This window comes from Elephantulus edwardii, unplaced genomic scaffold (genome assembly GCF_000299155.1).
Source record: "Elephantulus edwardii isolate Elephantulus edwardi_28Jun2011 unplaced genomic scaffold, EleEdw1.0 scaffold00021, whole genome shotgun sequence".
Classification (NCBI taxonomy): Eukaryota; Metazoa; Chordata; class Mammalia; order Macroscelidea; family Macroscelididae; genus Elephantulus; species Elephantulus edwardii.
Genome location: NW_006399771.1, coordinates 2,212,021 through 2,232,580, shown reverse-complemented (window position 1 = coordinate 2,232,580; position 20,560 = coordinate 2,212,021). Strand labels below are relative to the sequence as shown.

General features: G+C 40.9%; 1 protein-coding gene across 1 annotated transcript in view; it reads right to left on the bottom strand.

Annotated features, from left to right (window-relative positions):
- Window positions 1–20,560, bottom strand: part of HEATR3 (HEAT repeat containing 3) — a 46,363-nt gene that overhangs the window by 10,394 nt on the left and 15,409 nt on the right. The window contains exons 7-13 of the mRNA XM_006882509.1: window positions 19,715–19,992; window positions 13,245–13,335; window positions 12,991–13,148; window positions 12,633–12,715; window positions 11,249–11,385; window positions 8,316–8,404; window positions 896–1,039 (exon numbers count right to left, since the gene is read on the bottom strand). Of these exons, the coding sequence (XP_006882571.1) occupies window positions 896–1,039; window positions 8,316–8,404; window positions 11,249–11,385; window positions 12,633–12,715; window positions 12,991–13,148; window positions 13,245–13,335; window positions 19,715–19,992 (980 nt within the window). The remainder of the gene's footprint in view (window positions 1–895; window positions 1,040–8,315; window positions 8,405–11,248; window positions 11,386–12,632; window positions 12,716–12,990; window positions 13,149–13,244; window positions 13,336–19,714; window positions 19,993–20,560) is intronic.

The window sequence follows — 20,560 nt, the reverse complement described above, 5'->3', positions numbered from 1 at the left end:
CTCCATCAGGCCTAATCAAAGTGTTGACCTTGGCCACATCACTGTCACAGAGCTTTACAGCTTATTGACCTTGACATCCACAATGAACACAGTGCGTTATTATCTTCTATCTTCTTCATGGCTGACTCAGTCAGTGGTCAGGGGAAATTTGATGATGGCACAGTCATCAAGCTTGTTTCTCCTGAGGGCGCTCTTCCAGGGGTATTTGGGCTGCCTTTGGTGTCTCAGCGTCTTAGGCCAATGGAAGGTGGGCGACATGCGGATCTTCCTTTTTTTGTGGCTGTGGACGCCCTTCACTGCCTTCTCTGCCTTTAATGCCTTTGCTGTGGCTTCAGTTTTAGGAGGAGCGGGGCTTTGGTCTTCGTTTTGGCGCCATCTTTGTAGAAAGGGAGCACACACATATTTTACACAACAACAAAGGAAAAAAAGATCTTGGGAAATTCTGAAGTAGGTCTTTTCTTGAAGGGAAGTTCATTTAATTATTCTGAAGGCAAATTTATTTTTGAGAGACTACCTCTGGAGTGAAAATAAACAGCAAAATATGACTCAGCTTCTCAAGGACTGATGTAAATTAGTCTCACATGTAGTTAGATCAAGTTAAATACTCTCAGAAGCAACTTCTAGATGTCGTTCCACGTTGTCAGACTTTTCTCTTTCCCCCTTTCTTTTGTTGTGTACTGTCGAATCAGATCCGACCGGCACAGGAAGAGACTGCCCCTCCTTCTTCATCAGAGCATCTGGTGGATTTGAACCACATGACTTAGTGATTGCAACACAGCTTCTTGCCACGAGGCCACCAGAGCTCCCTTGTCACATTTAAAAAAAAATTCTTACACCAACATTTATTCTTTTTTTAGTTATTTCACATTCTGTGTTTGGAAGCAAACTGTCTTACCTTCAAGGTTTCAAGAGTACCGTCTTCTTTGGCTAGGACACTGCCGGTGATTCCTAAAATACTGACAACATTTACTCTAACGCCAGTGTTACTACTGCAGATGCCTGCTTTGCATAATGTCATCAGTTGATCAGGAGTCAAGCACTGTTAAAAGGAAAACAATTACAGTGAAAAACAGAACCAATTCCAATAGAACGTGAAACCAAGATTGACAACAATCTCCACTACAGACTGCGTCTAAAAGGACATATATTCTTAACAGGGAAGCTGGTACCTCTTCTGTTCACTCCCTAATTTAGCTCTAGTGTGTTTTCTAAACCAGACTAGGGCCAGATCATGTCACTGCCGCTACTACTAAATCAAAGCTACAAGGTTATGGAGGGCTTCAGTTCCTATAATGATTGTTATGTGCCATTTAGTGACCTGTGACTCATAGTGTCTGTATGTACAGTGAACTCTGAATCCTTTCCTGAGACAATCAAACTGTCTCTGACATACCTGCTCCCAACCTCCCAGTCTTTGGGTCAACCCATCTCATCGAGGGTCTTCCTCTCCTGCGCTGTCCCTCCACCTTTCCAAGCGTGAGGTCATTCTCCGAGGACTGACCCCTCCTGGCAACATGCCTAAAGTACGTGATATGGAGCCTCAAAATCCTTGCTTCCAAGGAGCAGTCTGATTATTTCATTCAAAAAAGACTTGCTTTCATTCTAGATGTGCAGAGACTAAAGAGATTCTATTATTTTGCTTTCACACTAACCATTAAGAAAACTACTGGAGAATGTAAATAGGATCATGTACTGGAGAAGAATCTTGAACATATCATGGACCAACAAGAAAACAAACAGATCTGTCTTGGAGAGAGTGAAACCAAGTTTCTCCTCAGAGGCTAGGATTTTGAAGCTCCACCTCACATACTTTGGGCACGTGGCCAGGAGGGACCAGCCCTTGGAGAAGGACATCATGCTCAGAAGGGTGAAGGGACGACAGCACAGGAGAGGAAGAGTCTGCACGAGATGGATTGATACAGAAACTAGGGCAGTGGGGGTTGGTGTGTCGTAGTCAGTGAGACTAATCCAGGACAGGGCAGGCTTCAGAGCTGTTGGGCATAGGGTCGCTATGAGTTGCAGGCGACTCGATGGCATATAACAATAACAACAACCTTTAATGAAAATTAGCTGACTCTACACAAGGTAAGGGAGCTCTGGTGGCACTGTGGTAAGGAGTTGCGCTGCCAACCCAAAAGCATGTGGTCTGAATCCACTAGCTGCTCTGCAGGAGGAAGACGGGCCATCTCCTCTTGTGTGATATGCTACCTCTGATAATCTGCTGGAGGGACAGGGGAGGGGTTGGTTCTGGCTCGAGAGTACGTAACAACAGCACACACAATAAGGCCCAGTCGGTCTTTTATCAATGTTAACATAAAGGCTGGTGATTCAAATTTAACCAATAGTGCAGCAGAATCCAGCCCTGGGGATCTGCTTTCCTAAAGACTTCAGCTAAGAAAACTCCACAAACCCATTCTACTCTGTAATGCAGAGTTATCAGGCATCAGAACTGATATGATGGCAACAGGCTTGGCTTTTGTTCTTCTTTCGTTTTAATTCAAGGTATTTTTTGAAGTGTGTTACTATAAAATGATGACTATAAGAAAATGAAATGATATGTCGCTCCCATCATATAGTGGTAATTTGAAATTAATTCGAAAATATCTTTGGCAGCCGGTATCACATGAGAGCCAGTGCAAACACCATGGGCCCTTGCTATCTGGTATAAGAGGGCAATGTGGTGCGATGACTAAGGGCTTGAGCGATGGAGTCATGCAGCCTGGATTCAAATCCTAGCTCCACTACTGGCCTCTGGGCAATCAAATAAGTTACTTAAATCCATTACATGTCCTTTTCTCCATCAGGAAAAGCAGTAACAAAATAAAACATGTATCATAAAGCTTACTCACTGCTGTCAAGTCAGAACTGACTCTTAGCTGAATTTTTAAGTCTGCAAATCATATGAGAGAAGATTATCCATCTTTCTCCCTGGTGCCACTGTTGTTGTGTGCCACTGAGTCAGAATCAACGCACGGCTGACCCGCTGGCGGGTGTTCAGAGGCAATAAACTGCACAAGAAAAGACTGCTCATCCTTCTCTCGTGGAGCAGCTGGTGGATTCAAATCGTGTGCCTTTGGGATTGCAGCGCAGCTTCTTATCACTAGGCCACCAGAGTGGATTCAAACTGCCAGAGAAGCTCAACCTTTGGATTAGCAGTACAACCCCCAGTGGACTATGACACTGTTGTTGTTGGGTGCCTCGTTTCGAGTATGACTCATAGTGACTCTATCAGCAGCCAGCCTGATCCCTGCCCTATCCTGTGTCATGCTTATCACCTCCAAAACGCTGGAGTCCAGTGCTGAAGTCACTTAGTCAATCTTTTGCTGGAAGTCTTTTTGAAGGTCTTCCTCTCCTTTGCTGACCCTCCACTTTTCCAAGCACGATGTCCCTTTCTAAGGACTAGCCTCACCAAGTTACATGTCCAAAGCATGAAAGATGAAGTATTGCCATCTTTGCCTTCAAGGAGCATCTTGGCTTCACTTCTCCAAGATGTATTTGTTTGTTCTTTTGGCAGTCCATGGGATATTCAGTACTCTTCTCCAACACCACAAAGGCATCAATTCTTCTGTCACCCTAATTCTTTGTCCAGCTCTGATGTGTTACAGGTGACTGAGAAGACCATGGCTGTACCAGGTGCACCCTAGTATTCAAACACATCATTGCTCTTCAGCACTTTAAAGAGGAACCTGACAGCAGACATCTGATTTCCTGAGTGGGGCTACCAAGTATGCTGATCCAAACCAGATGAAATCATTGACAGCTTCAATCATTTCTCATTCTATCGTAATGTTGACTGTTGGTCCTGTGTTGAGGACTTGTTTTCTTGATGTTGACATGTAATCCACATTGAAGTCCTTGATCTTCTGAAGCAAGCATTTCATAGTCTCCTCACTTTCAGCAAGCAAAGTGGTTTCATCTGCATAATGCAGGTTACTGATGAGTCTTCCTCCAGTGCTGATGCCACAGAGTCCAGCTTTGCAAATTATATACAGTATACAGAGGAAATACATATGGAGAAGGGATGTGACCTGAAACACACACTCCCTGATTTTATACCATGTAGTGTTCCCTTGCTCTGGAAAACAGCTTCTTGATCTGAGTCTACATTTCTCAGGAGAACAATTAAGTATTCTTAAAACAGATTAGGGAGAAGAATTGGCCACCCACTTTCCAAACAAGTGGCCTTTGAAAACTCTATTAAGAGAGGATCGTGGGAAGTCACAGTATTAGAGGTAGAGCCTAGATAGGAAGTCAATAAAAAAATGAATAGAAATGGCTGCAAACAACCATTAATAACTGGAACAAGGAATGTACGAAGTACTAATGTAGGGAAAATGGAAGTTGGCTAAAATGATATGAATTCATGAAGGTTGACATTCTGGGCATCAGCAAACTGAGATAGAGGACCAAGGGCCACTCCGGATCAGACAATCGTATGATCTACCAGGCTAGGAATGAAAAACTGAAGAAGGATGCTGTTGCTTTCATTGTTATAAAGGCAACTTCAAGATCTATCCTGTGGTACAATGCTGTGAGTGACAGGATACTACCCGTATGCACTCTAGGCAGACCTGTTAATAGGTTCAAATACATGCACCTACACTTAAAGTCAGAGAGGATGAGATAGAGGATTTCTAACAACTTCTGCAGTCCAAAATTGACCAAATGTACAATCAAGATGCATTAATAATTACTGGTGACAGGAATGCAAAAGTTGGAAACAATGAAGAAGGAATGGTAGTCAGGAAGTATGGCCTTGGTGACAGAAATGAAGCCAGAAATCAATGGATCAAATTTTGTTCACACAATGATTTATTCATTCCAATTACCTTTTTTAAAAAAAATACAAATGGTGATGTTACACAGACTTCACCTGATGGATCACACAGAAATCAGATTGACTGTATTCATGGAAGAATTGTTGGAGAAGCTCCGTATCTGGAGTCAAAACCAGACCAGGTGCCGAATGTGGAACAGATCATCAATTACTCATGTCCAAGTTTAAACCGAAGCTGAAGAAAATGAAAACTTTTGGTTCCACAGGAACCAAAATACAACCTTCAGTCCATCCCAGTTACATTTAAGACTCACCTCAAGAACAAGTTTGAAGTATTGAGCCCCAGTAAACGAAGGCCAGAGAAACTGTGGAAGAGCATCAAAGACATTATCCATGAAGAGAACAAAAAGTTATCACAAAGGAGTAGAAAGAAAATGGATGTCATAAGAGACTATGAAAATTGCATTATTAGAGCCCTGAGAAGCCAAAACAAAAGGACGAGATGCCAAAGTAAAAGCTGAAGAGAAGATTTCAAAGGGCAGCTCGAGAAGATACAGCAATAACATAACGAAATGTGAAAGGAGCTGGAGTCGGGGGGTGGGGGGGGGAACTCACTAGGCATTTCTCAAGACGAAACAATTGAGAAACAAATTTAAGCCTCGAGTTGTAATACTGAGAGATGTCATGGACAAAATGTTGAATGATCCAGGAAATATCAAGAAGATGGAAAGAATCACTGTATCAAAAAGATTTATTAACACTGAAAAATTTCAGGAGGTACCACATGAACAAGAGTCAGTGGTAAAGAAGAATGAATTTCAAGCTGCACTGAAGGCACTGGGGAAAAAAAGCCTAGGAATCGATGGGGTATCGACTGACGTAGCACTAGAGCTCCCTAAATACTTATCCTTACTAAATGTTACCTGTTGATTTTTTTTAATATAGAAGAGTTCTTAATTATGAAGCTCATTTATTAATCACTTCATGTTCTGCCAAATCTAATGTTCAAGGCTTCTCAGAATATATTTTAAGACAAAAAGTCCATAAACCCTTTGGTTGGTTGATATCAAGTACAAGCCAATTGTTGTATATTTGAAAAGTCCAGTAACAAGATAGTTAGAGCAGGTATAACAAGGGTACACCGAGCCCTCACCGGTTGTTTCGCCCTTTGTACAACAGACTGAAACCCTGTCTGGTCCTGTACCCTCCTCACAAGCTTGGCTCTGCTTACGTCTGTTGTTGCAGTCACTATATGTTAATCTATCTCTTTAAGGGTCAACTTCTTTTTTTTACTTTCTCAAGATATTGTTGTTATTGTTGTTTGGTGCCATCAAGTAGAGTCCAACTCATAGTGACCCTTTGAACAAAAGATCTGAACCCTGTTCTTTCTATCTATCTATCTATCTATCTATCTATCTATCTATCTATCTATCTATCTATCTCATGCCATCCTCACACCTTCCTGACACACAAGAGCCCACTGTGGCAATCATATACTTCACCGCCTAACAATAACGGTATGTGCCAGGCAGTGTACACATCTACACAGCAAAGAACTGGACAGGGAAGCAGGACAGTGACTTCCCACACTAAGGTGCACCTGATCCAGGATATGGTCTTCTCAATTGCTTGCTATGCCATCTGAGAGCAGGAGTGACTTTGGATAACAGAAGAAGAATTGATGCCTTTGAGTTGTGGTACTGCAGAAGAGTACAGAACATGATGCCATTGACTGCCAAGAGAACAAACAGGTCTGTCCTAGAGAGGGTGAAAGCAAGTTGCTCCTCGGAGGCAAGGGTTTTGAAGCTCTGTCTCACATACTTTGGGTATACAGTCAGGAGGGGCCAGTCCTTGGAGAAGGACATCATGCTTGGGAGGGTGGAGGGTGAGTGCCAAGAGAGGAAGACCTTGGATGAGCTGGACTGACACAGTGATGACGGAAGTGAAGTCAGGTGTGTCAGAGAACTTGAAGTTGGCCCAGGATAGGGCAAGACTCAGAGCCGTTGTTTACAGGGTCGTTATGATTCAGTCAGTTCACGGCACAAAAGTAACACACATCTAATACTAAAAGGAAGCCTGGTGGTGCAGTGTGTTATGTGCTGGGCTGCTAATTCAAAGCAGGTGAATCACCAGCAGCGGTACTTCAGGGAATGTCACAGCAGTGAGCTTAGAAACCCAATGAAAACCCCATGGAGCACTGAAGTCATGCCCTGGAATCGACAGAAGGGCAGTGGGCTTGGGTTTCTACAGCGCCACCTAGGAATTCTTCTTGCTAAAAACATGAGCCTAACTCTAAGCCTCTAGTTTAAAGGAAACATAATGATATGTTAAACAACATCATCATTATAAACCTGCCAAATCAGAGAATAATTTTACATACAAAGAAACAAAAGTAAGTTTTTTCAATGAATACATGGTACTGGAAAGGGACACTGGGAGGGGAAATTTTTTAAAAAACTCAACTGTAAAAGGATATTTCTAACAGATGAGGAAGAGAACTTTTTAAAAGGGATATATGATTAGGTATTATTGTCATGACAGGAGTCCAGAATGAAGGCTGCACAGTCGAGTGGACTTGGGGGGAGGAACTGCATAACAATGAGTTTTTCTTTTTATTATTTGTGTGTGTATGTGTACCGTCAAATCAGATCTGATTTGTACAGGAGGAGATTGTCCCTCCTTCTCCAGCAGAGCATCTGGTGGATTAGAACCACTCACCTCTGGGAATGCAGTACAGCCTCTTGCCACTAGACCACCAGAGTTCGCCTCTTTTACTTTTCAAGAAGAGTGAATTGGAGGTGAGCGGGTGGGCATGGAGAAAAGTGCAACAGTGAGTAAATGGAAACCCTAAGTCTCTATAAACTTTCATTAAAATTAAAAAGAAAAAAATGTGTTTATTATAAGAAACATAGTACACAAAAACAGAATAAAGCATTACTGAAATTATATGATGTCTAGGATTTACTTTAGGGATCTCTAGTGGCAAGAAACTGCTTCTCTGTGGGAGAAGGACGGGCAATCTCCTCCCGTGCGATTAACTGCCTCTGAAAACCCGCCGGCAGATCTGCGATGGGTCAGTTTCAACTCCATGGCACACAACAACAACAGGATTGACTTGAAAATAGAAGTAAAAATGGGAGTATGGATAACTAAGAATGGCAGAATATGAAACCACTGAGGGTTCATGCTGAATGTATTCACTCCACATTCTTTCAGGAATGCTTGACAATCTCTTTAATGAAAAGATTTTTTAAAAGTTTGAAGTGCCTGTCAAAGAAGTACCGATGAAGAACTGTACACTGTGCGTCTGAAAAGATATATAACAAAATGCTAAAGACAACCTTCATCTATATTTACAACATATGCACTGAGTAAAATGTTATGGAGATTCTACAAACAATTAAAAAAAAAGTGTGTGAATGTGTGTGTATGTGTGTGTGTTGGGAAGCGGGAATTTTTACTTCATATACCCCTGAAATTCTTCTTTACAAGAATGTATTATTCTTTTAAAAAATAAGTACGTACTTTAAAATCTTACCTGAGAAATGTTCTTGGAGGCCATTGCTTGCAAAACAGCCCTTAAGGCACTACTTGCAGCTTCTAGAAAGTCAGTTTGTTTAGCAAAATCTGAAACACAAAAATGAAACCCAAGATTTGTCTTTCTCTAAGTTATTCTGCAGGAAAAAAGAAGAGAGTGAAAGAAAAGCTGGCAGCAATGTGAATATGCTGTTACGATGAAAATACTTTTGATGCTTAAGGCAAAACTTAAGAGTGTGCAGCGGCCCCCTGTCCATAGTATATAATTAAGTTTATACCCCTGCACAGTACCTTAATAATCTGATCTGTTGAGTTTTGTTTGTCCTTCATTAGGACTTATAAACCCATAATCCTGCCGTTACTGAGTCAATTTCAAATCATAGCAACCCTACACGACTGAGCAGAACTGTCCCACGAGGACTCTTGGCCTGTATAATCATGAAAATGATCTTGCCAAGTTTCTCCTCTTACTAGGAACCACAATCAACACTCATGGAAAGAGCAGACAGGAAATCAAACATCATGTTGCAATGGGCAGATCAATTGCCAAGGACTTTTGTGAAGTGCTAAAGAGGAAGAAAGAATGTCACTCTGAGGGCTAAGATGTACCTCATCGAAGCCATGGTATTTCTCAACTGAGGAGGACCTGAAGCGCTTGCTGCAGAGGGTCAAGGACTGCAGCCTTCAATATGGATTGAGGCTCAATGTCAAGAAGACAAAGATTCTCACCACTGGACCAATTTGGCAGCATCAGGATGGATGGTGAAGAGACTGAGATTGTTCACAGCTTTAGTCTGCTTAGCTCCACGGTCAACACTCTTGGCACCAGCACCCAGGAATTAAAAGATGTACTGCGATGGGAAAAGTCTGCTGTTAGGGACCTCTCTAAAGTACTCAAGAGCAGCGGTGTCTCTCTGGAGACTAAGGTGCGTCTGATACAGGTCATGGTCTTTGCAATCACTTGTTATGCATCAGAGAGCTGGACAATGACTAAGGAGGATAGAAGAAGAATTGATGCCTTTGAGCTGTGGTGCTGAAGAAGAGTATTGAGGGTACCATGGACTGCTAAGAAAACAAACAGGTTCATCCTGGAGAGGGTTAAACCAGGCTGCTCCTTGGAGGCAAGGATTCTGAGGCTTTGTCTGACATACATTGGACATGTTGTAAGGAGAGACCAGTCCTTGGAGAGGGACATCATGCTTGGAAGAGTGGAGGGCAGGCACAGGAGGGGAAGGCCCTCTAGAAGATGGATTGTTTCAGTGACTGGGGTAATCGTGCTGAGTGTGTCGGAGACGGTGTGATTGGCACAGGACAGAGCAGAGTTTAGGGCTGTTGTACATAGGGTCACTATGAGTTGCAAGCGACTCGACGGCACATAACAACAATAACAACAACATAGGTGAGTACAAGCTAAACAATGAATAAGGGCGACCAATGAATGACGCCCTTGAATTTTGGTGCCGGTGAAGAATACTGAATATACATGAACTACCAGGAGAAGGAAGATCATGTGAGAACGTTCTGTTTTTGGAAGAAGTACCGTCAGAATGCTTCAGAAAAGCAAAGATGATGGTGAGACTTCATCTGAAGGACTCTAAAGGGAGGGACCAGTCCCTGCAGAAGTTGGTAAAAGTTTGGTAAAAGTAGGGAAATGGCAAAAAATGAAGACTCAGTTGTATGGTCTGATTCAGTGACTGACAAATGGAGTCAGCCTCGCAGGGACTGTGAGTATGCCAGGGGACCCGGGCAGTGCTCCATTCGTTTGCCCCGGGGGCTATGACTCTGAATTGACAGAGTGGGCACCTAACAACAACAGTGGCAACTGAAAGATGACCGCAATCACTCACACCAGTATACACTTCTTACTGGTGAGTGAGGACCAGCTCCTATCTGACCCTCCGGAGGGTTTTCAGAGGCTGTAAATCACACAGGAGGCATTCCTCTTATTAATGAGAATTGAACCAAGCATTACCATTATTCTAACGTGGTACTGAAGTCTTGGTCCAAGCAAGAAAGGTAAATAAAAAGCATCCAAATAGGCAAAGAGGAAATAAGACCATCACTGTTTGCAGATGACATGATTCCCTAAGTCATGTGAAAAATGCCAGACTCGGCAAGACAATTCCTAGATCGAATTCCCCAATTCAGCCAAGTGCCACGCTACATCAACATACAAAAATCAGTCCGATTCCTCTGAAGTAGCAAAGAGAATTCTGAAATGGAAGTAAAACAATTCCATTTACCATAGTCACGCAAAGGATGAATTATTTAGAAATAAACCTATGCAGAAAAACAAATAAAACTACAGAAAACACTACAAGACACTACTATAGTAAAGCCAAAGGAACGCGAGAAGGTGGACTGACACAGGCTCTAAGGACCAGCTTAAGCACAGCAGAGATTCTAAGGACAGCACAGGGATTTGGGACGTTGTAAATGGGTCAACATGAGTCAAAGTTGACTCCTTGGCACCTCACATCAGTATTGCTATTATTTGTGGTTCAGCCTGATATGCAAATAATTTTAATTAAGAAAACAGAACTCATAAGTCTGCTTCTGTATCTCTGTTCTTGATTCTGCCGCAGGCAGTAATACACACAGTACTACACATGATAGGGAGCTCTCACGGTCTAGTGGTAAGAAGCTGTACTTATAATCCCAAAGGCATGCAGTTCAAATCTACCAGCTGCTCCAGGGGAGAAGGACAGGTAATTTCCCCCTTGCGATTTATAGCCTCTGCAAACCTGCTGAAGGGTCAACTATGGGTCAGTTTCCCCTCAACAGTACACAACAACATACTATACCTGACTGTGACTAGAAATTCTTTCTGTGGTTTGTTAACAATAGTGTATATATTTAAAAATCCCATGCTCCTATCCCTTCAAAATTCTCCTCCATCCAAGTGGTCTCTCTCATGAAGGGCTAAACATTTACCTGGCTGAGAAAACAGAAGTTGGGACAGATGTTGTGCAAGTGTCTGAATGGCTGGAGCTTCTCCCAGATGGTCCACATCCAGGGCGGACACAAGGCTCTGTAAACACACGAGGGCTCTACACTGTATAGTGTTCAATCTGGAAAGGAAGTGAAATCAATATTGTCTTTCACTAAGAGTGATCAAGAGAATTCTTAACAGAAATTCAGAACTCGCTTTTAATCTGAGCTATAGGTTCTGACTAGGACTACTTCTAAGAAAAATAAGAATTCTCTATCAGTCAGGAAAGAATGTTAAGGCAAATTATTATCTCACAAATCAAACTGCCTTAGGCCTGTGAGTCATTCATCTGCCAAAAAAACAATGCACTTTGTCAAAATGTTATACAAAATAGCATCTTCTAAAATTTTTTTAAAAATATGACTATACATAGTAAAAAGTCCAACCCACATACAATAATAATTAACCAATAATTTATATATAGCAAGCATCCTAGAAACCATAAATTAGGAAAGATATAAACACTGTGAGGACCCTCACAATCCACTTACCTATTCAAAAATCATACCCCACCTCAAATAATTAGTATCCAAACTTTTATGGTAAATCTTTTCTTGCTTTTCTATGTATTTCTAAACTGTATGTTTTAGTTTTGACTTTTTTAAAAAGCGTTTATACACGTAAGAGTTTTGTGTGTTCCAATAAAACTTTAACTGCTGCACATTTTTCTCCCGCCCCATCTCCTAGTTCACTCTGCAACACACCTCTTGTTTCAGATTGCTGTCTTACATGTAATGCTTAATCATATATTCCTTTCAGACAGTTCTTCCCCTCATCTGTTCCAATCCAGTGTTCATCTTCTACTCACTTTGTTCCTATTTTCCCCCTCAACTCCTCATGTCAGTCCTATTTTGTAAGTGTTTATGCAATATTTGTCCTTTTGTGACTGACATATTTCACTCAGCATGTCTTCCAAGGTCATTGTTTTTCAGCGCTGTATAATATTCCATTGTGTGACTATACCACCCTTTTCCTATCCATTTATTTGTTGTCAACTTTATTTATAATGGAATCATACTGTATCTTTTTTCTTTTACAATATATATGAGTTTCATCCATTTTGTGAGTAGTTTTGGTTGAGATCCATTTTCTTGTTATATGTTAGGGTTGTCTTGAGGTTTGTGTAATTATGATCCCCATTTCTGTGAACACTCTCAAACACGTGCATATTTCTCTATATGTGTGTGTGTATATACACACATACACACACATGAATGAACAAAAACTTGGGTCTTTGGAAAATTAGCATTATTTATTCAACAGTCCATCATTTAATATATTAAGAAATTATAAACATTTTTTAAAATTAAAAAAAAATCAACTTACTTTCTAATTAAAGGCTTCCAAGTGGGGGTCTTAGAACATATATCAACAGCAATGCTGTTTGGAAAGGCAGTTTTCTCAACAACCTAAGTTCAGAAAGGCAGTAAAGCAACAGAAGGGAAGAGTAAGGTCATTTTACATATTTTTTTATAGAAATGTGAACATATTACTTCTAAGTAAAAGAAGCAGGCTTGAAAAAGACCTTCTAGGCTGCTTCCAGTCATGCTGTTTCGCTACCCAGATCATCCAATTACCCAAAACTTGGAAGAGTAAGCATTTTTCTTCTTCTCGATACAGAATGAACAGCTTTCTTTAAGCCTTTCCCTTATTCTATAATAATCCTGAAATGAAAACAGAGTACCTTCTTCGGGATGAGATAAGTGGTGAGCGCCGTGTGAATTTCATGGGAGAGGCAGAGGGGAGACAGGAGCTGGCCGGCACATTCACTTAAAGAAGTCTCCATAAATGCCTCGTTCTCATCACTGCTGGACAGCTCCTCCCATTCGTCATCAGAAGGATCTGGAACGAGTGCAAAGCACTGTAATATTTAAGACAATCCTGAAGGAGGATCCCTTCTCAGCCCAGGGAACGTCTAAACATGCACGTGTCACGAACCTTCACTGCAGCACATGTTGACAAGGATTTCCAGAGCTGTCTGCTGCGCTGACAAGAGTGCTGTGGTCTGTCTCAGTTCCTTGTCAGTGGGCTACAAAAACAAACAACCAACTCTCAATGTTTGGCAAAAAATTTTTTTTTTAGTACATTTCCTTAGTTTAAGGCTATGGGGATTTTTTTAAAAAAAATTTATTATTTTAGGGGAGCTCTGGTGGCCTAGTGGCAAGGAGCTGCAACTACAATCCCAGAGGCGCACGGTTCAAATCCACCAGATGCTCTGCCAGGGAAGGAGGAACAATCTCCTCCTGTACCAGTCAGATCTGATTTGATGGTACATTCACACAAAAATAATAAAACAAAAATTAAAAAAAAATTATTATTTTGTGTGTGTGTACCGTCAAATCGGATCTGATTGTTTTAGGAGATTGCCCCTCCTTCTCCAGCAGAGCATCTGGTGGATTCGAACCAAGTATCTCTGAGATTGCAGTGCAGCTTCTTGCCACTAGGCCACCAGAGCTCCCTGCATGGGGATATTTCTGCACTGGCAACAGAGGACACTTAAAGTAAGGTGGGTTAAACAAGTGCTCGAATCACAAACAATCATTTATAATGCCTCTTGTCAATACAGAGTATTGCCACTGTAACCTTTGTTTACTTCTAGCTGCATGGTTATTCTCAAATTAAAGTCTCAAAGTGTTTCTTATCAGCTAGCTGGAAAGAATGGATAAATATTCAGGGATTCTGAACTGAATTCACCTTGCCTAACACATGTAACAAGCTTTCACTTGCTGCACTTGGCACTTCTGCACAACAAACCTGCTTTAAGAGGACTGGCTGCTTTCTTGGAAAGAGGTTAATAAGTATTGCATTAATAAATATTACTAATAAGCTCTTACATGACTAAGAAAGTGTGGCTGCGGAATGAATATATTCACACCTTGGCTTTGTTTGTAGATTACTGTGTCAAGACTGAAGGAAGAAGGAGACTCTGTCTCTGAAAATTTATAACACGAATTTCACTTTATCAGCTAAAATTTCTAAAAATTGGTAGTCCGAACTTATGTGATTTTCCAATGACAGATGAAAAACAAAAGTGCCATGTTGGCATTCGCATAAAGTTTGTAAGTAAAACCAACAGATTTTATTCATGGATCGTATCTGAATGTTTCCAAATTTCAATGGTTTTCAAATTGTGTTCTTAATGGCTGCATAATGTTCCATTAACTTAATTTACTAGAATAACGAGTAAAATGTGTATGAGGATCCAAGGCGGGAAGGGGTGGGAGCAGAGGGCTGAGGATGGGCAGGAGGAAATCACAGGGTCACACAGTCTGGTGGGTAGAAGGAGGGGGATACAGAAACTGGGGAAGATCCAGGAGGGATCTGGAAAGACAGGGTAAGGGTGGGCATATTTCAATGGTGATTCATTTTAGAAAACATAACGAATGGGAATGATTATATGAAACAGAATGTAAATGACGAATAGTGTGAAACACAAAGGATATGAACTTTATAAGCAAACCAATGTAAAAGAAAAAATTTTAAAATAATTTACTAACCATTCTACTAATATGGAATGTATCATATTATTTGGATCTCTTATTGTCTTAGATTTACCAGCTCAGGAATTAAAAATCTTGCAACAGTCCCTTTTATCTCTCTGATTACTCACAATCATTCACAATCTACCAGTAACCTCTCTGTGCAACAATTTAACTGTAACTCTAAACTGGGTTCATAAGGAAAAACCACCTAAAACAAATCTAACAGCATTAGCTCAGGAGTCCCTAAACTTGTATTCTTTTTATTACTAGTATGAATGTACATAAGGTTGAATAGTAAAAATTTGTCTAAAACACTACACTCTTTTTAAAAGATTGTCTACGAACGAGATCAACTGACAACAGTAACTCTAAATTATAAATGAGAAGTTTAGGGAGCAGTGAGCCTAAGCTAACAGTGGTGAAATAATATGGGAACACAACATGAAGACTCTGACCAATGTCATTTAACCATACCATGTAGATAGTGTTGAACAGATATATGCTTGGCAATGTATACATTCATACACACACACACAGAAAAAAAAATATATATATGAAGAGAATTCATTTCTATTTGTTTTGTGTGTGTATACAATATTCAACTACAAAAACACTAAGAGACTGAAAGCTAAATAAGATGCTGCTGGATTCACATTCACTTAAAAGTCTATGATGATGCCTCCTAAGGCATTCTGGAATAGAGTTCCACTTCTTTACGTGACTCTCCTACTCCCAACAATTTCTATGATCACCAAACTAATGTACAGGAAATGTTTTAACATCTGAGATTTGCATCAAACACTTGGTAGAGAAAGAAAGGCAAAGTGGGTTAAGATATTCAGAAAAACATGAAGTAAAGCATAACTGATACCAAGCCAACTGCTGAAACAGGGCAGGGCTACTACTCTCTACTACTGCAGATTTCAGAAACAACAACAACAATCTCGATTTGAACAGATCATGCATATTCTACAGGATTCCTGTAAAGGTTTCACAGCTTCTAGAGCGAGATCATGGCTGATTAGAGTATCTGTATTCCAGGCACATATCAGCACGATGCATGCCTGGCACCCCCCCCCCCCATGGCACTTGAAACTGTGTCTGGCTGACCAGCATGTTAATCATGCAGTCTCTTCAGTTATGCTACCATGACTTCCAAAAGCAAGATTTTGTTATGACAGAGTGTGTCATTTTATAAGCACCCAGTCTTTTAAATAATGCTTATGAAAGTAAATCCTACATCCCCTAATATAAATTTGAAAACTAATCGTTTTTAAACAGTTCTGCGTTGTTTTGGGAAAGCTAGTAAGATAAAATCCTATCTTCATCCTCACAGATGTGGGTCCTCACTTATTCCCTGTAGGAGTCCCCTAGAAGTGAGGGAAATTGATCAGGAATGCCATTCTCCCCTCTTTTATTAAAACATTTCAATATTGTGGAGTTCCTTGGCAGCAAATAAATGAAATTTCCACTTCTCTTTTAATAGGAATGCAGAGTGATAAAATAGTACAGCATCTGTTAGGATAAACTGAGAGGCCTCATAAGTACAATGCAAAGAACTACAAGTCTTCATTCATATCCTGACTTTCCACCTATAGATAATAACCCAAGCCTACAGAACTTAGCCTTTCTATGTTCACTGAAGAAATGAACTTGTTAAAGCTTGGTGTTTTTTTTTTTTAAATTTTGCTTGTTCTTTAAGAAATGTCCCTTTTAGAAGACAAACAGCAAAGCTGAGCTTTCACCTAGCTAGCTTTACCAAAAGCAAAAAGCCCAAATGCATTAATACTAATTCTGACACAGAGCTCACTAGAAAATGTCATTAAAAATTGGATGTAGTCAAATCCAACAAAATGGGGTTCAAGTAAAACTGTTCCCTGCACCAAACAGTGGTGCTATGATTTTTCAGCCAACTTCATGATTTGTGAGGAACTCAAGGACAGAATGGCTTTCTCATTTCTGCATCCTCTTGGCCCTTAAAACAAGTATATTCCATTTAAAGAATTCTTACTGGGTAAAAAGTCATCAAATCTCTAAGACACTGACATAAAACAATGCTCAGTTCATCCCATATCCATCAGGAAAGGCCACCTCTGAAATTGTTGCTACAGTGACACAGAGTTAACGCCATCCTCTTCCAGACCAGGCTTTATTATCATTCTTCAGAACGACTTCAACAGCCTTTTGACTGGCCCACGTCCAGGAAGGGCCCTTGTATTCTCCCCAGCTGGCTGCCTGAGCAGTCTCTCTGAACAACGCTAGTCTGCTTTCACCATGCTCTTTCTTACCTACCTCTTTCATTTTATTCAAAGTCTTCTCTGATCCCCTCTTCCTTTGCCTCTCCCATCATGGATGGGCTCGGCATGCCTACTCTACAGAAACAACTCCTTAGAAACTGGTATGCAGTCCTATAATTGTTCTTAGCAAAGGCAACAGAACCACGGGTTTATATACCTGTCTTTCCCAACTTTGGAGGGACAGAGGTTCAAGAGAGTAGACTGTTGTTAAGATTTCGTCGAGTACAACCCATAGCAACACTATGAACAGATCTGAACCCTTTTCCTATGCTCTGCCAGTCTCACAGTTGCCGACACATTTGAACCCACTGCTGCAGTCACTGTGTCAATCCATCTGGCTGAGGGCAGGAAGCATGTCTTAATCCTCTAAGTACCTATGTAGCACAATCCCTGGTACATTAGAAGAGAGGGTAAATGGGTCCCCGAATGGAAAAAAAAAAACAAAACAACAAAACCCAACGGATTTCACTATTCTCCCCAACTTCCTGCTTCCTGCTCTGCTTCTGGGGGACATGTTCTCCCAAAACATGGTTCCTTCTTTGCTGACTAAGGAAATAATTCTGTATCTGACATCCTTATATCAACTACACACCCACTAGCATAATTATGCTATCATAATCATCCAGTCTATAAAAACTAATTTCATAATCATTCAGTCTATAAAAACTAATTTCTCCACTCATCCAACCTTCTCTGCTCAGCAAAAGGTTTGGCTTATCACTTTGGTAAGGCTAACTATGAAAATAGATGAGAATAAAAAAGACAAACTAACCAAAATAACACACAAAAGGCTAAGTGACTGGATAAACAAAACATGGTCTATACCTACACACAATGAAGTTATCAGTCAGTCAAAGCAAGAAATTAAATTTAGATACATGCTACAGTACGGACGAACTCTGAAAACATTTTTGCTGGATAAAAGAATTCAGTTACACAAGAACAAATACGATCCGATTAACTAAAATATCTAGAACTGGAAACAGAGAGGTCAAAGTTTATCAGTGATGACCAGGGGCAGGTGAAACGGAAAGGCAAAGTCTCTAGGTTTGTTAAGAGTGAAAAAGGAATTTGGAAATACATCATAGTAATAGCTGTATAATACTGTTGTGGTACTGTTGATTGCCTTTGAGTTGAGCACGACTCATAGCGACCCTATGAACAAAAGGCCTGAAGCCCCATACAACTAGCAACATTTATCAAAGTTCATAGAGTTTCCGGAGGCATGTTGTTTAGGAAGTGGATGCCACTCCTACATACGAAGGATGTAATTGTTACTGACTTGTACATGTACAAATTGCAAATGCTTTGTTTTACACACACACACACACACACACACACACACACATACAATTAAACATACAATTTATTACAATTAAAAAAAGGAGATAATGCAAGAGAAAATCCAAGCAAAGTGAAAACTGCTTCAGCTTCAAGACAGTTTGGGAGACTACCTTTGAGCTGTGGGGTTGGAGAAGAGTACTGACTATCGCGTGGACTGCCGAGAGAACAGTCTGTTCTGGAAAAAGTGAAACTAGGGTGCTCCCTGGAGGCATGTCTGGTAAAACTCCATCTCACATACTTTGGGCACGTGGTGAGGAGGGATCAGTCCTTGGAGATGGACCTCAGGCTTAGAAATGTAGAGGGTCGGTGAAAGAGCGGAAGATCCTCAACCAGATGGACTCACACAGGGACTGAAAACGGGCTCAAGTGTGTCAGGGTGATGAGGACGGCCCAGAATACAGCAAGGAAGGCACAGAGCTGTTGTTCACAGGGTGGCGGTGGGTTGTACTTGACATAGCAACAACCTATGTCTGAAGTGGGAGGGGTAAGAGTAGAGGAGATGTATCTGATGTGTCATCAATGAACTGGTCCACAGCATTTTGCTGAGTGAAATATCTTAGTCTCATAAAGACAAATATTACACCAGGCTACTACTGTGAAAATAGGAAGACGACTAAGTAAGATGTGTATAAATGTTCAAATGGGAGAGAAGGAGGGCAGAGAAAAGAGAAGGGAAAAAAAATCACTGGGCAGAGGGGAGTGAAGTAATGGGAAAGGGGGCTTGAAAAGAGGGGGTGAGAGTAGGCATACAGCAATGGTAATTAATGATATAAAATATAATGTGTATCAATCATTGTAGAAAACACAAAGTACATGTATAAAGGAGGGGGGGAAGAAGTACTGGTCTATCCCATCTTTGAAATCTCCTGTCTATAAATCTGATTTCAGGGGAGCTCTGGTGGTCTAGTGGCAAGAAGCTGCACTGCAATCCCAGATATACATGGTTCAAATCTACCAGATGCTCTGCTGGAGAAGAAAGGGCAATCTCCTCCTGTACCAGTCAGATCCAATTTGATGGTACACATAAAAAAAAAACACCAAAAACCCAAAACTAAAATTAAAAAAAAAAACACCCCAAAACAAAAACAAAAACACCCCCTGATTTTAGACAAACTATTTCCCACCCCTTCCTCGCCTGGGGAGTAATTTCTAATGATTTAATAAAATTTGATGGGAAACCATTTTTGTTGACATTCACTTTACAATGAATTTTGCTGAAAGTTTCTAATAAGCTAAGGATATCAATGGAAGAAAACCCAAGTTTGAGAGCATCAAACTGACTTACTGGAAGTAAATCTGAAACAAAAGTCTTTCTTCTGGCTTTTGTTTTCTGCGGCATTTCTTCCATTTCGTCATCTTCAGCGACAGCGTCACCACACGCCTTCTCTAACATTTCCTCAGTCTCGGCAACAGTTTTCAGCCTCTGCACTTCGGCAGCCTTCATATGAATAACTGCTTCGCCAGCATCCACGTCTAAAACTTCAGACAGGATCTTTAGGACAGCATTTATTACTTCCGCCTGACTCCTGGATGGTAAGACGTCCTTCAAATTCCAAACTGTGCCTGGGCGGAAAGGAACAGAAGGATAAAGGAATCTGTTAGGCAATGTTAAACACAGAAGCTTGAGTCTTAAGCTCAGTTGTGATTTGAACTCTCTTGACCCTATTTACCTTTTGCCAGTTTTTATAAAAGGTCAAAAGTCTTCACAATCACAGAGTGTTTTCAGATCTACTACCCATCCATTGACCAAGAGAACGCAAACTAGGTTTCTTTTAAAACAAATGAAATTGCTTCCTTTTCTTGCATCTTAACCTGACCTGCTCGCGTAAGCAATTTCTTATATTCTAAGAGTGGAGTAGAAAGTACTAAAATTCCAGGGTCTCATGTACAAACTACTCTCTCGCTCCCCCCCTCCCATTTACAATAGTTGTTGTTATGTGCCATTGAGTCATCTGCGACTCATAGCGACCCTATGTACAAGAGCCTTAAATGCCGTTCTATCCTGTGCCAGCCTTGCTGTCTCAAGCACATTCATTCCCACCACTCCACTCACAGAATCGACCCATCTCATCGAGGGTCTTCCTCTCCTGCACCGTCCCTCCACTCTCCCAAACATGTTGTCCCTCTCCAA